Source organism: Nyctereutes procyonoides, unplaced genomic scaffold, assembly GCF_905146905.1.
Source record: "Nyctereutes procyonoides isolate TBG_1078 unplaced genomic scaffold, NYPRO_anot_genome, whole genome shotgun sequence".
NCBI classification, from domain to species: Eukaryota; Metazoa; Chordata; class Mammalia; order Carnivora; family Canidae; genus Nyctereutes; species Nyctereutes procyonoides.
This window is the reverse complement of record NW_026575047.1, coordinates 58,265,224-58,280,218: the sequence shown is the minus strand read 5'-3', so window position 1 is coordinate 58,280,218 and position 14,995 is coordinate 58,265,224. Positions and strand designations below refer to the sequence as shown.

General features: G+C 42.2%; 1 protein-coding gene across 2 annotated transcripts in view; it reads left to right on the top strand.

Annotated features, from left to right (window-relative positions):
- Positions 1 to 6,758: 6,758 nt before the first annotated feature.
- Positions 6,759 to 14,995, top strand: part of GABRB3 (gamma-aminobutyric acid type A receptor subunit beta3) — a 234,825-nt gene continuing 226,588 nt past the window's right edge. For both annotated transcript variants that reach the window (XM_055326733.1, XM_055326732.1), the window contains exons 1-3: positions 6,759 to 6,913; positions 7,047 to 7,138; positions 7,364 to 7,431. In XM_055326733.1, coding sequence (XP_055182708.1) covers positions 6,834 to 6,913; positions 7,047 to 7,138; positions 7,364 to 7,431 — 240 coding nt within the window. In that variant the 5' untranslated portion in view covers positions 6,759 to 6,833. The remainder of the gene's footprint in view (positions 6,914 to 7,046; positions 7,139 to 7,363; positions 7,432 to 14,995) is intronic.

Sequence of the window (14,995 nt, the reverse complement as noted above, 5' to 3'; positions counted from 1 at the left end):
CAGAGGATGCTGATTGCTATTGGACTGTCACAGTTCCCAGGCCTTCTTGATGGATAGAACTAAAGAATATATATGTATATATCTATGTATATAGTAAACAAACAAATAAATAAATATAATACACACATATATGTGGATATATATTTGTATTTATCTCTATATTTTGAAAATTGTTAGTTCCCACTAATACACTTAGCTGCAGTCTCCCATCACAGGCATTTTTTCTCCCTTTTTGGTATTTGTAATTCTCATCTCCAACAGAGAAAACCTTGCTTCCATTACCCTCATTGTTCATTTGATCAAGGCCCCATTATGTAACCAATCTCCTATACACATTCCCTGCATACATTCTCCTTTCGCTGTTCAGGTTCTGAATCCCCATTTTGGGCCATCCCAGTACATCCTCAGTTTTCCTGAGCTCAGAGTTTCCATGACAGGTCACCCCAGCACACGGATGCCCACATCATTTTCTCTTCTTGTTCATGCCCATCTTGGCAATACCTTCCTAACACTGCTTGTGATCTAACTCCTATTATAGGCTAACTCATCTTTTACGGATGCACTTCTCATTCTGCTTTGGCTTAGAGCCCTTATAGGGAAGACTCCATGCCTGGACACTCTCATCACCCTCTGAGACCTCGACTGCCACACTGGATCAATTTCCATTGTTTTGTGTCTGATTTAAAACATGGCCTGCTTTCCTCATATCATTACCTTCCTCATCTTCCATGGGTCCTGACACCCATGGTAGGCTGTCCCACCAGTGATAATCTACTTACTTTGCTTTGGCTGTGACTTCCAAGCTTTAGCCAAAAAAACCACCTTTTTCACCCATTCCAGCTATGAAGCCTCACGCTCTCCTCACATTGCCTGGGCTCTGACACCCTAGATCAAAGCCTTAAAAAGAACTCCATGCCAGATGCATACTTTGTACTGCTGTACTCTTAAGACCAAACTTTACAGAAAGGTGCAGAAGAAGGAAGAGGAGAAGGAAAAGGAAGAAAAGAGGAATAGAAAGGAGGAGAAGAAAAAGGAGAAGGAGAAAGAGGAGGAGAAAAAGTAGAGAGAACAGAAGAAAAATAAGAGGAAGATGCTTATGTCATACTTAATTTTAAAAACAAACAAACAACAAAAATACCTGAATGGAATAGAGCAAGAGTGTCCACTCTCACCATTTCTATTTTACATTGTACTGAAGATCTCTGACAGTGCTGTAAGGCAAGAAAAAGAAATAGAAAGTTTCCAGATAGGAGAGGAAGAAGTAAATCTGTCTACATTTACAGTGACATAATTTTTTTAACCCTAAGGAAATAAATTCTATTAAAATAATAAGCACATAGGGTGCAATGTCAATACACAAAAATCAATTATGTTTATATATATATATTTGTATATATATATTATCAAAAACAATGGGAAAATGAAGTATTAAAATAGCCTTTACAATAGCATAAAATATGGCATACTTAGGGATAAATTTAGTGAATCAAATGAAGACCTTTACACTGAAAACTACGAAATATTTTTGTGAAAAATTAAAGATTGTCTAAATAAATGGAGAGATGTAGAATTTTCCTAGATTGGAAGATTCAGTATTGTCAAGATGTCAATTTTCCCTAAATTCATCTATAGATTTTATGTAACACGAATTGAAATCCCATGAGGTTTCTCTATGGAAATTAATAAAATAATTCTAAAATGTCTATGAAAATGCAAAGACCTTAAGTGGTCAAAAACAAATTTGAAGAAGAAAAGCAAAGTTGTATGAATCATGATATCTGTTTTCAATATTTACTTTACAGCTACATTAATCAAAGCAGTATGAAATTGGTGAAAGGATGCACATATAGCTCAATGAAACAGCTAAAAGAAGAGTCCAAAATATGTCCACACATATAAAATCAATTGATTTTCAACATAAATGTAAGAAGACTCAATGGGGGAAAGAATAAGATTTTTAACAAATCATGATGAAACCACTAGATACAATATGGAACAAAAAACCCTTGATCCTTACCCACGTCAACCATAAAAAATAGCTATATCACAGATCTAAATATTAATTGTAACTTCTTAAAGAAAGCACAGAGAAAATCCTATGTTTTAATTAGGCAAAGATTCTTAGATAGAATATCAAAACATAGGGGAGAAAGGTTATAAATTGAACTTCAACTAAATTAATTTCTTCTTTTCTTTGAAAAATACTTTCAGAAGTGTAACAGCAAGGCCACAGACTGGGAGAAAATAGTCACATACATATATCTGATACAGGACTTGTATTCAGAATATATAAAGAACTCTTACATTTTTTTTTTTATTTATGATAGTCACAGAGAGAGAGAGAGAGAGAGAGGCAGAGACACAGGCAGAGGGAGAAGCAGGCTCCATGCACCGGGAGCCCGACGTGGGATTCGATCCCGGGTCTCCAGGATCGCACCCTGGGCCAAAGGCAGGCGCCAAACCACTGCGCCACCCAGGGATCCCCGAACTCTTACATTTTAATAAAAAAGACTAGGAATGCAATTTAAAAATGGGAAAATATTATATATTCAAAATGAAAATACGAGTCGTCATTATGAAATAAATGATACTTGCTTATATACTTATATGTCATCAGGCAAATTCAAATTAAAATCACAATGGCATATCACCATACATCTACTAGAATGGATGGAGAGGATGTGGAACAGCTTCAGTTCTCATGCATTAATGTTGAAATGTAAAATCCTCAGTTACTATGGAAAATATATTAGTAGGTCTTTATAAAGCTTATATAAAACTCAGCCATTGTACCGTTATACACCTAGGAATTTACCCAAGAGAAATTAAACTATATATCCATACAAAGACTGTAGATGACTTCTTATTTATAGTAGCCCAAACTAGGAAGGTTCAAAACCAGATGAATAGATGAATAAATTGTAAATGTGTTCCAATGGAACACCATTGGAGTCAGGAGAAACAGAGTATATGGATTTGCAACAGTGTGTATAGATATCAGAAACAGTAGTAAAGCAAAGAATCCAGATGAAAAAGAACATCTACTGAGTAACTCCACTTATGTGCAATTCTAGGCAAAAAACATCTGTAAGAATAGAACTTAGGTCAGCGCTTGTCTAGAATCCCTGAGAATGACATGTAGGTTTAAAGACTGAGAGGGAATTTGGGGTGCGATGAGAATGTACACCAACATTTGTCAAAACTAATTATACATTTAACACTTTATTCCATATGTTATACCACCAATTGATTGCATTATTTTTAAAGAGCTTTACAATATATTGTCAGAAGCTTTGATGCTGTTTAAAAAACCAAGTCGATTCTTTACAAGTAAAAGGTAACGGTGACCGAACAAAAGGCAGTTTGGTGAAAGGCATTTGGGTCAGCCAGGCAAAGTGATCAGGGGATGCTCTTCACTTATCTTCTTCCCTTTCTTCCTTACTTAAGGTCCCCAAAATATTATTCCAGACTGTTTAAAACCACTTTCCAATGAAAAAATGGGATTCCTATTCTTTTTCTTCTGACATGAAAATTTACCCATTGTGGGACCCCATATCCTTTTTCTCTTTCAGTAGAAAATAAGTTAAAGTGAAAAGTGAATCAATAATTTCCTGCTGGTTTGGCCAATACATTAGCACCATTTAGTAAAGATATGGAACTATTCTTGCTTTCAGGAATCCTGTCAAGAAGAGTCACGGGATGGAGGTGCCTGGGGTTCTGTGCTCATCCAACCCTCCAAAATGGCTATGTGAGAGGGAGCTGATGCAGGACGGTGGGTCCAGGGGCTGCATGCCTAGCTTTTAGTGCAGGCTGGGCAGCAACCATGATGAGTCTTATAACTCATGTACATTAGTTATACCTGTGTATACTCACCACAATGTTTGTCTTTGATTTTGCTTTCATATTATAAAAGACTGCATTTTAGGTGATGCTTTTAATAATTCACCAATTGGTTGATTACTTAGTCTGGGTTCTTCAGAAAATACATCCTGAGGCAAAATTTAAATGCTACAGTTTTACTAAAGTGTGCAATACTGACGAAAACAAGAACGAAGGACAAGTGGTTTGAGGCATGGAAGAAGGGAGAACACGTAGGAGCTACTGCTGCATTTCAGGACATTTCTTTGGGGGCAATAAAGGGAAAATCATTTATGTACCTGGCTCCCACCTCCCATTTACCAAAGTTCTATCCCATGGATGGCTAACTCTCCGGCAACTTCAGATCACACATACATAAGTACTGAGCTGGTAGCATTTTGGACCTCACTGTCTACTGAGAAACTTGATAGTGGGAGGTGAGAGACAAGGAATGTGTCCATGAAGTAAGGGATGTGAGTTTGTCTGCATGTAAAGCTGATTAGAGCTCTTGTGGAACTGCATGCTAAAGCAGTAACTGGGATGAAAAATAAGGCCGAGATTCGCAGACACTGGTTAAAGATAAGATCTGAAGTGGTATACAGTTGGATAATAATTACATTTGTAATGTGGTTTTGCAAGTTTTAGGACATATAAAATAGTAGAAAAGGGTATAATACTATGGTATGGGCTTTACTCAAACACCTTATTGTTTACTTTCTATAGCTGTGATCCCCAGCAAGGCATTTCTCTAAAAGAGGTATATGTAAATAGGAGAAATAGATTGCAACATGAATGTGAAGGGGAGGGTGTAACACATAATTCATTTTCCTTATAATTCCATTGTACATTAACAGGACACAGAACACAAAGTAGTTGTTAACAGACTTTTCCAGAAAACAATCAGGGAGGTCTATTTATCTCTTAATCTATCTTAATATCAACCTTTCAGGTTCTGTGGTCACATTTTTATTCCAAAAATAAAATTTCTAGTTTTTAAGAAAGACAATAATGATATTTGAAATGAATGCACAGAAACACGCCAACTTGAGAATAAAGGTCTGGATTTAGATATTTACCAACATAAATATCTAAAAATATTTTAAATATATATTTAAAAAAATATTTTATTTGTTTTTGAGAGAGAGTGGGGGGCGGGGAACACAGTGAGAAAGACAAGCAGACTGCACTGAGCACAGAGCCCCATGCGGGGCTCCATGACCTAGGCAGAAACCAAGAGTTGGATGGAGGCTTAGCCAACTGAGCCACCCAGGTGCCCCCAAACCTTAATCTTTATAGAAAAAAATAAGTCAACACAAAAAGTTAGTTATCTGTTATTAACCATTCATTAAGTCCTGGAATGGTGCAGGAAAGTCTTTCAAGCACAAAAGTAAACTGATTTGTAGGTTGGTTTTTTTTTTAAGATTTTATTTATTAATTTATGAGAGACACAGAGGGAGAGCAAGGCAGTGATACAGGCAGAGGGACAAGCAGGCTCCATGCAGGGAGCCCGATGTGGGACTCGATCCCAGGACTCCAGGATCATGCCCTGGGCCGAAGGCAGGCGCTAAACCGCAGAGCCACCCGGGGATCCCTGATTTGTAGGTTTTGTTGGTTGACCACAAATAGTATCGTGTAACCATTTTCCTCAATATTAGAAGTCTGAGGCACAGAGAAATTTTATTGAGGCATATTCACTAAAGAAAGATATGCAACCTGTGGTCATGAGTGAAGAGGTACCCCTTAGGCACACTGAGGTACCGCCCTGGGCAGGGTGGTCTGTGGTGTAGATGAGTCTGTTTCTTGGCCGCGGTACCATGGGCCTTCTCAGGAGAACCAAAGGACGAAAGCCTGTCATAGGGAAAACGAGTTTCCTTGCTTCCTATGAAGAACCACGGACAGCTCCAGGGTGCCACAGAAAAAGCATTTATTTTCACGACCCTGGAATGGTAGTCCGGGTCTGATTCAGGCCTGATTCAGGCTCCGGCTTACTGATAATGAGGCGCACACAACCAGGCCTCTCCTTACTATTCGTTATAAGTGGATTTACGTGAGCACGGAGGGCCCAGTGCTTCGCGGGTAAGGGAGAGACAAACAGTCTAATGAGCCGAGTTTTTAAAAACGGCCTTACAGGGCATGAATAATGAATCGGGCCGCCGCGCGAGGGGCTGGGAGATGGGTCAGGCGGGAAAGCCCGCGGGTGGGGGCGGGGGTGGGGATCCCCGCAGCGCCCTGTGAGCGCTCCGGCTGCGGGAGAGCGGGTCCCACCCAGGCTGGGTCGGAGGAGCGACGCCATGTGCCGCGGGCTCCCGGCGCTGCTGCTGCCCCTCTGGCTGTCCTGCACCCTGGGGCCTCGGGGCTCTGAGCCCCGCAGGTGAGGGGGGCTCTCCCCGACCCGCAGCCTCCTTCCGGACGCGGCGGCGCGCGGTCCCGGGGTCGCGGCCGGGCGGGGGCCGTCGAGGGGGTCGGGCCCAGGAAGGGGTGGGGGCCGCGCGCCGCGCTTCTCTCACCGCCTCTGTCCCAGCCGCCGTCGGTCCCCTCCTCCGCCAGGGCGCGGGGACGCCGGCCCTGCTCTGCGCCGCGCGGCCGCGGCTCCTGCTCGGCGTCCCGGCCCGGCTCCAGGCCCCGCGCCGCGTCCTCGGGGGCAGGAGGGCGCCGAGGGCCCGGGCCGCCGGCCGGGTGGCGCGCGGGGGAGGCGAGGGTGCGGGGCGCTGGGGCTCGGCTCGGGCTCCGCCCCCGGCTCGCCGGGCCTCCTCCCCCCGCCTCGGCTCCCCGGCCCGCTCCTCCCCCTCCTCCCCTCCCCTCCCCTCCTCTCCCCTCCCCTCCCCTCCCCTCCCCCTCCGCCCTCCTCCGCTCGGGGCCAGCGCGGCGGCGGCGGCGGCGGCGGCGGCGGCGGCGGCAGCACCAGGAGCAGCCCCGGCTGCTGGTCGCGACGGCGGCGGGGCGCCCCCTCCCCCGTGCCGGGGCGCGGCGGAGGGATGTGGGGCTTTGCGGGAGGAAGGCTTTTCGGCATTTTCTCGGCCCCAGTGCTGGTGGCGGTGGTGTGCTGCGCCCAGAGGTAGGGTCGCGGGTGGTGGACGGGAAGCGGGCCGGGCGGCGGGGTGCGCGGGGGTGCGCGGGGGTGCGCGGCGTGCGCTGGCGGGGGAGCCGCCGCCTGACCCTTCCCTCCGCGCCCCTCGCCCCTCTCCTAGCGTGAACGACCCCGGGAACATGTCCTTCGTGAAGGAGACGGTGGACAAGCTGCTGAAAGGCTACGACATCCGCCTGAGACCCGACTTCGGGGGTAAGCGGGGTGTGCGCGGCCGCTGCGGGAAGCGCGCCCCAGCGCGCTGGGGCCTGGGCGGGGGGAGGGGGCGGGGGCTTCGGCTTCGGCCGGGCCGCGACGGAGCCGGGTGGGGGCCCTCGGCGCGCTGCCGCCGCTCGGCTGGGCGTCCCCCGTCCCCAGAGCCGCCCGCGCCCGCGCCCGCGCCCGCGCCCGGCTGATGCGTGTGGCGTGCTCTGCCCGCAGGTCCCCCGGTCTGCGTGGGGATGAACATCGACATCGCCAGCATAGACATGGTTTCCGAAGTCAACATGGTGAGTGCCCGCCCTCCGCAGGGCTGTCCCCGAGCCCCTGCCCCGCTGTTCGGCCCGCAGGACCGGGCCGCAGGCCTTCCGCGGCGGGACCGACTCCCCCGGAGCCAGCCCCCGCTGGGGAGGCTCCTCCCCCCGCCCGGGGTCCGCGGGGGGCGCGCCTGGCGGCGGTGCGGGGCGGAGGGCGCACCCCTCCTGCGGCAGGAGACGGACCCGGCCCGCCTGGCGCTCGGCCTCCCCGCAGCCCTGGCGCGCGCAGCCCCGCCGGCGCTCCGTCACCCGGTTCTGGGGCTCCCCGAGCGCCGTGTCGCCGCCTTAGCAACAGGCATTGGGGAGCCGGGAAAGAGGCGACTGTGGGGGAGGCTCCGATTCTAGGTGAGAGGCACCTGCGGGTTCCTTTGTTATCTCCTGGGAGAGATGCTGGCAGCTGGAGAAAGCCGGGGACAGTGGTCTGTGTGGCCCGCGGGGTCTGGGGCCGGTTCCCACGGTCTGGTGGCTTTCCTGAGGGCGCACTGCTTGGTGGGACCCGGCGGCCCGCTCGGCCTGTCGCTGCCAGAGGTGCTGGCCCGGCCGGGGGCGCGGACTTCGGGGGCCCCGATCAGCAGCAGGCGGGCGCTCGGATGGGCGGCGCCGCCAGGAGAGTCCGAGGCTGCCCAACTCGCCGTCACCGAGAGCTGTGCGGATGCTGCTGGGATTCGGTACGGTAACCTGTGGAAAAGCGGAGGGCCGCGTCCGAGCTGGGAAGTCGGTGCCAAGGGTTTTTTTTTTTTTTTTTTTTTTTTTTTTTGCTCAGGACGCTTCAGGACTGACAACAGGGAGTAAGGAGAAAAATGACCCCTTTCATTTGTTAATTGAGCTGGAATATCCTGGGATTTAGAAACAGGTTTAATTTTCTGCTGAATGGCACTTTAGAATTTGTAAGAATGAACATTTGGAAGCAGTATTTTTTGAGAGAAACCATTTGGCGACTTTTCTTTCCAGCATAACATTGAGAATATAATGAGGCATGGTTTCAGATAGACCCAGTAGGTTTCTCAAGTCTGGTGTACATCAGAGTCACCTGAACAAACTTGGTTTAAATGCATGCTCTCAGGTTCCTCACTCGGAGAGATTCAGATCCATCCAACTGTGGAGTGGAATTTGGGGTCTCTGCGTTTAAAACTAGTGCTTCACACTTCTTTGAAATAAGTATTTTTGTGGACAGTATTTTGAAACATCGCAGTACACTATAGAAATAAGGTCGTTTGCAAATAAATTAAGACTATTATTTTAAGTAGAACGTTTAGCCAGATATATTTAAAAATATATACTGCTGTGCCTTTTGTAGGAAGAAATCTTTGACCATACAAAATTAACTTAATCAAATTTTCACTCTTAAAGTTTTAAAATGATAATATGATTTTAAAGTAATAAGCTTTTCTTTCAGTGTGTATCACTTAACACATTTTTGCACAAAGCATTATATTAAAAGGGTTACAAACACAGAAGGAATATCACTTACACACATAACATTAAAATTTAACATTACATATGTTTTGCTTTTTCATAATTTTGTAAAAATAATCCTGTCCAAAATGTATGCTTTATGATCTTAAGGGAACAAGTTGACATAATCTGTAATTTTCTCAATTGAGAACTTCACATTATCTAGAGACAATTATTTACAGAAAGTAATTGAATATTTAGTGGATTATTATATCAAAAATCAGTATGTTGGATGTCAAATGAAAGAGAAGATATATTGATGTGGTCCTTTAAGAACTCTATACAGTATCAAAACTACCAAATGAATGAGGAGAATGTGTTCTTGCAGACTATGGCGCATTTTCTTTAATTTTTAAGCTTAGTTATCTTGTTGTCATCATGCTGATACTTGGTACCTTTGAAACCTTCACCAATAGTCGCCTAATTCATGTACCATGAACTGAAGTATCCCAATTTTCTTTGGACCCAATAATAGACAAACTGAAGATATAAGACATTATACTGAATAATCCTTAATGTAGTTTATATCCTAAAGCCAATAATTATGCATAACATAGCCATAGTATACGTGTATGATTTTTTTGTATTCTCATAATGGTAATTTTTGTGGCTCTCTAAACCTAAGTTTATTGTAAAAAAAAGTTGGGTATTGATAGGATTGGAGATTGGAGGCTATTGGACAGATGGAACTGCTTCTCATTTGAAATATCTTCAACAAGTGGATTGAGAAAAATCATGTGCTAGAAAAATATGATTTCCTTTAACATACTTGCTCATGATTATCGTTATGATATGGACCTATTATTTTTTTAAAGATTATTTATTAGGGAGAGAGCATGCATTTGTGCACGCACAGTGGGGAGGGCTGGAGGGAGAGGGGAGAGACAATCCCAAGCAGACTCTGCTGCTGAGCACAAAGCCAATGTGGGGCTCGATCCCACAACCCTGAGATCCCATAACCCTGAAACCAAGAGTCCGACACTTAAGACTTCAACACCCAGGACCCCTTGACCTATATTAAAGAAACTTTGATTATAGCAGTGGTTAAGAATCAAGTTGGAGGTCATATTTTATAAGGAAAGAACAGGGAAATGCAAGCATAAGATTAGAACCATCCTTCAATCATGTTGCTTAAAAATAATGGATTCTATTTATGAATTTCCTTAATCACCTTACAGGTCACACAGAACTTAAGCTTTGTGAGGTAATGAAACTAAATGAGAAATGGTCTTGCTTTAAGAGTATTGTAGCTATTAGAGGCAATATGTCAAATGGTTGTAACAAAAAGTAGGATGTAGTCAGTCCCATTAGAGGGACAAGAGAAAGGAGCACATAGAAGAGAGGGAGGGAAGAAGGGGAGGTGAGATCAGGGAGGAGGGAGATAGATTATTTCTGACATGGAAGGTTTCATGGGTTAGTAGGGGGAGTAGAATTGTAACTGGCATGGATAGGGGAGGGTGTTGTGGGTTAAGGAGGAAGATGGCAAAGGTATGGCTGGATAGATAAAGAGTGTAGGAGATTACAAAGGGGAGATGAGATTCGAAAGATGAAATTGGAAAAGTAGTATACAAACCCCTGTTCACTTAGATTTTTCTCTGCCATGCCAATTATAGTTGCTAATTGTCAAGACATAAGGAGCCCCATAAATGTTTTAAGCAGGTGATGACATGATTTGAGATGTGGTTTCAGATGAAGCTTTTATCTAAAATGTAAATGGTGGCCCAGTTGGTTAAGTGTCGGCTTTAGGCTTCACTTCAGGTCATAATCCCAGGATCCTGGGATCCAGCCAACATTGGAATCCCCTGCTCAGCAGGGAAGGCTGCTTCATCCTCTCCCTCTGCTGCTCCCCTGCTTGGGCACATGCTCTCTCTCTTTCTCAAATAATAAATAAATAAATAAATAAATAAATAAATAAATGAAATCTTTTTAAAAAATTAAATGTAAATTAGGTAGAAGAGTGAGGATAGTGCAGTAGAAGCAAAATTTACAAGAAAATTAGTGATAAATGATATTGGAAGTTTCATTTCTTGAAATTTTCTTCTCGGGTTTTTGTAGGTATATTTTTGAAAGCATATATTTAGTGAAATAAAAACTTGCCAGTGTTTCAGATAAGAGTATGTAAAGTATGTGTATCTCAAGGTGAGACAGATATGAGCATATTCATGAACTTTTGGGGGTGATAGTAAAGAATAACATACATCACATAAAACTGATATTGGTAATTTTCTGTTTAAATAGTTGTAAAGCAAAATCTTTATCCAGTGGAAGTGCCTGTTGATGGTATCTCCAAAGAACACCTCTATCCTCAAATAAATAAATAGATATATTTGTATATATATCTATACATCATCATGTTTTTTGGTATTTTGTAGAGATGGTCTTAGAATGAATATGAGTATTTTAATATTTAACATTATTTTGCTATAACTCCTTTCATAGAGAGTAGATATTTTGCATTTCCGCTTTTCCTAATCTTTCAATTCTTTTCATGTTGATTTGACAGTAATCAAATGAAAACCATTTTGTCTTATATAACTTCCCTTGTTTCTCTTAGTTATCATTTTAAAATTACATATTTTTAAGGTTGTGCATAGTTAAATATTTGGATTTAGTCTATATATTTCTTTAAGTGACATTGTATATATGAAAGAACACTGTCAACTGAAAATTTTTATAAACATTTGCTATAATTCTGATGCTTAAGCACCAGTCCTAGTGTATAATAAGCATGTGTTGAATAGATAGGTGGAGAGATGAATAAATGGAGGAAAATTATTGAGAGTATAGGAAACATAAAGAAATATTAAAGATATAAAACAATTAGAAAATTTTATTTTCAAAATAGAGAGAATGAAGTAGTTTTTTTTAAAAGATTTTATTTATTTATTTGAGAGAGAGAGAGAGAATGAGCAGTGGAGAGAGGCAGAGGGGCCGAGAGAGAAGCGACCACCCCAGAAGGAAGCCCAATGTGGGGCTTGATCCTGGACCTGAGATCATGAGCTGAGGCAGACACATAACTAACTGAGCCACCAGACACCCTGAAAATGAAGTAGTTCTGTAACTCTTAATTAAAAAATGAAAACGTTTTAAAGGTCTCACGAATTCTTTTTTAAAATTTGATTAGAATAAGCTATTGTTTGATTTATTAATTCAGAACAGAAACTACACATACTTAAATTTTACTTAATTAACTTTAAAGTATTAAGCAAAGAAAACTGGATTCAAACTCTAGTCATATTAATAGTAATTTTTATGATTTGTCTTGTACTTTATTATGACTTTATACTTTATTAGTCCATTAAAATTAACTCCATCCTAATGAAAATGTAATTACAGGATTATTTTTTTCTGATGCCATCCATGTAAATCAAAAATTACCTTTTTTCTTGGTCCTAAGTTCCTTTTAGGTAATATATAATGTGTACCCTTAGCTGTTATGAGATGCATATCTACCCATTATTCTAGTTTTATTATATTCCTTTCTAATTTATTGCATTTTCTTGTTATATAATACACTTTTTAAAAAAATGTCTAGATATAAAGTAAGTATTGTACATAACGTAGTTTTGGCATATCTCAAGAAGCAGCTGTGGAGCTGCTTCACTATAGAATGGATACAATCTCACTCATATATACAAAACCATACGCACGCAAACCCACATACACACACAGACATTTGCACCATCACTTTTTCTTTCCTCTCTTCAGAAAGCATGGGGAAAAAGGAGAAGTTCATCTTGGCTAGAGTGAGTTCGGACCCGAGGTCTGGAGAATTCAGTTTTTAGGCATTTTTGGTCAAATTTATGTTAATCCGTCCTTCCTCCCCACCTCTCAGAGTCTAGAGATTTCTTTGCCAGTAGTGAATGCTGAACAAGAGTTCAGTGTCCAGCACCATGCTAGAATCTCAGGTGTAAGAGCTGAATCCCAGGAATCCAGGTAGTATGCCAAAAAGAGCCTAATGGGATTGGAGTTTGGGATTCTATTTCCAAGTCTATGGGAACATCTAGTCTTAAGCAAGTCACTTAACACTCAGTGAATCAGTTGCAGGCTTTCCAGATGCCCATACCATGCCTTTACTAAATTGATTCCAAAATGATATCACACTTCCTCTACAGAGAAAATTGTGGTAGACAACAGCTGTGTAAACCCCTGGTAGAAAGCTGTCCTTTACTAATTTTTTCTAGAGCTTTGGACCATACTTAGAGCTTGCATATTAATTGTTATTGGCATTTTAAAGGTTGGAAATGTGCTAATGCTTTTATTACAAAGTAAGCTGGTGGATGACTCAGCAAAAAGCAAAAAGTGTTTCTCTGACCCAGTTGGGGTTGGAAAACCGGTTCCATGGGAGGCACTCCAGGGGTAAGGTCCACAGAGTGTGTTGGCATTTGGTTCTAGGTTGCTGCCTTTTGTAGGTATGGCTGTTTATTGAGGACATTACTTTTCACTGGCAGTACATTTCATGCATAAGTTATGATCATACATCAATGCTGGGGCACTGATAAGAAAACATATAATGAACTTAAGAGATGGATGAAAATAATACCTTACATAATATGCTTTACAAAGAGAAGTTTGTGTTTAATACTGGAAGGAATGATACGGAGAGTGCAAAGAGAATGCTGTGTTTTCCCCCAGGGAGGTTGTAAAGCTTATGTTGCTGCATTTCTTAAAAGGTGGATCTTACACACATTGCTCTGTTGTGATCTACCTCTTGCTTGAGCCTATGGCTGACTCAGGGATTGTACAGTGTATTGCATATAGAAGTATTTGGTTTGAATTGATGGTGCAAATACGCTTACTTACATATAAAGATTTTTCCAGTTTTTGCAAGTAAAGTGATATTGATTCAACCTTTTATTTGCTATTGTGACTCTTCTTTTCTTACATTGGTACCAGGACTTTTCTTTCTTATATGTGCTCTGTATTACATCATGCATATTGTCATTGCATAAGAAGTCTACCAACCATTTGAAATCCTTTAAATTATTTTGTAATACATGTTGTGGTATAACTTAAAAAATGGTAACTAGCGGTTTTATGCCATTTTGTAATTTGTGAATTACTTCAAGTATTTTGTCATTTGATCTGCAAACCTGAGATGAACTTGGTAAAGTTGATTATACGGGTGTTAGCCTCATCTCCATTTTTTAGAAGAGAAAATAGCCATAGGAATGACACTAACTTACTGCATGGTGAAGCCAGCACTTACTCGGTCCTGCTTCTTTTGGTGTTTCTACCTCATACTACAGAGCAACAAAAAATACTGTTACGAGTGCACGTGATTTTATCTTCTTTTGTGATTTTCTTTTTGTTGTCTAAATTAGATCCTCCCATTCTACTTTTCCATGAAAGCTTGTTCTTTGCTTATAACACTTATTACAGTGTTACATATGATTAGGGTGTATTTATTTGCTTAAAATCTTTCTCTTCTATTTCTTTTCCCATTAGATAATAAACTCCATGAATCAGAACTGTGTCTAAGGACAGTCTTTGCATGGCCTGACACTTGTTAGGCACCTATTAGACATTTGTTGAAAGAAAGTATATGAATGAAGAATGAATGAATGAATGAATGAATATATATATATATATATGCACATAAATAAATAGAAATATAGCTTTCCAATGAAATTTGGGCTCATGACCAAGAGGAAGCTTTTACTGTCTAAGTGTGATGGATAGAAATTTTACCATAAAGGACTTAATTTGGCCAGAATTTGTATGATTGCACACAATATACCCTCAGCTGGTATTTTACACCTGTTACCCCTTTCATTGGAGAGCTTGTATGCTGGTTTCAAAGGAGAAAGGAGTGTAAAGTATGGAAGCAATGCCTGTATAAGGGTTGGTGTGGATATTCTAAACACCGGTCATTGTTGCCTTCTCACACTCAAAGTTTTGTGTCCACTTGTCAAGTGTATGTGGGTTGAGTTTTTCTATATGACACAAGTTTTGATTCTTATATACAGATTCATTAGTCTTTGCCTTCCCTTCCCGATGACCACTGAGCAGTGCAGTGAGGCTGCAATGGTTTTCATTTGTTTGCTAGCTTTCCAGTTTACTTCTGGACCATTTATGCCTG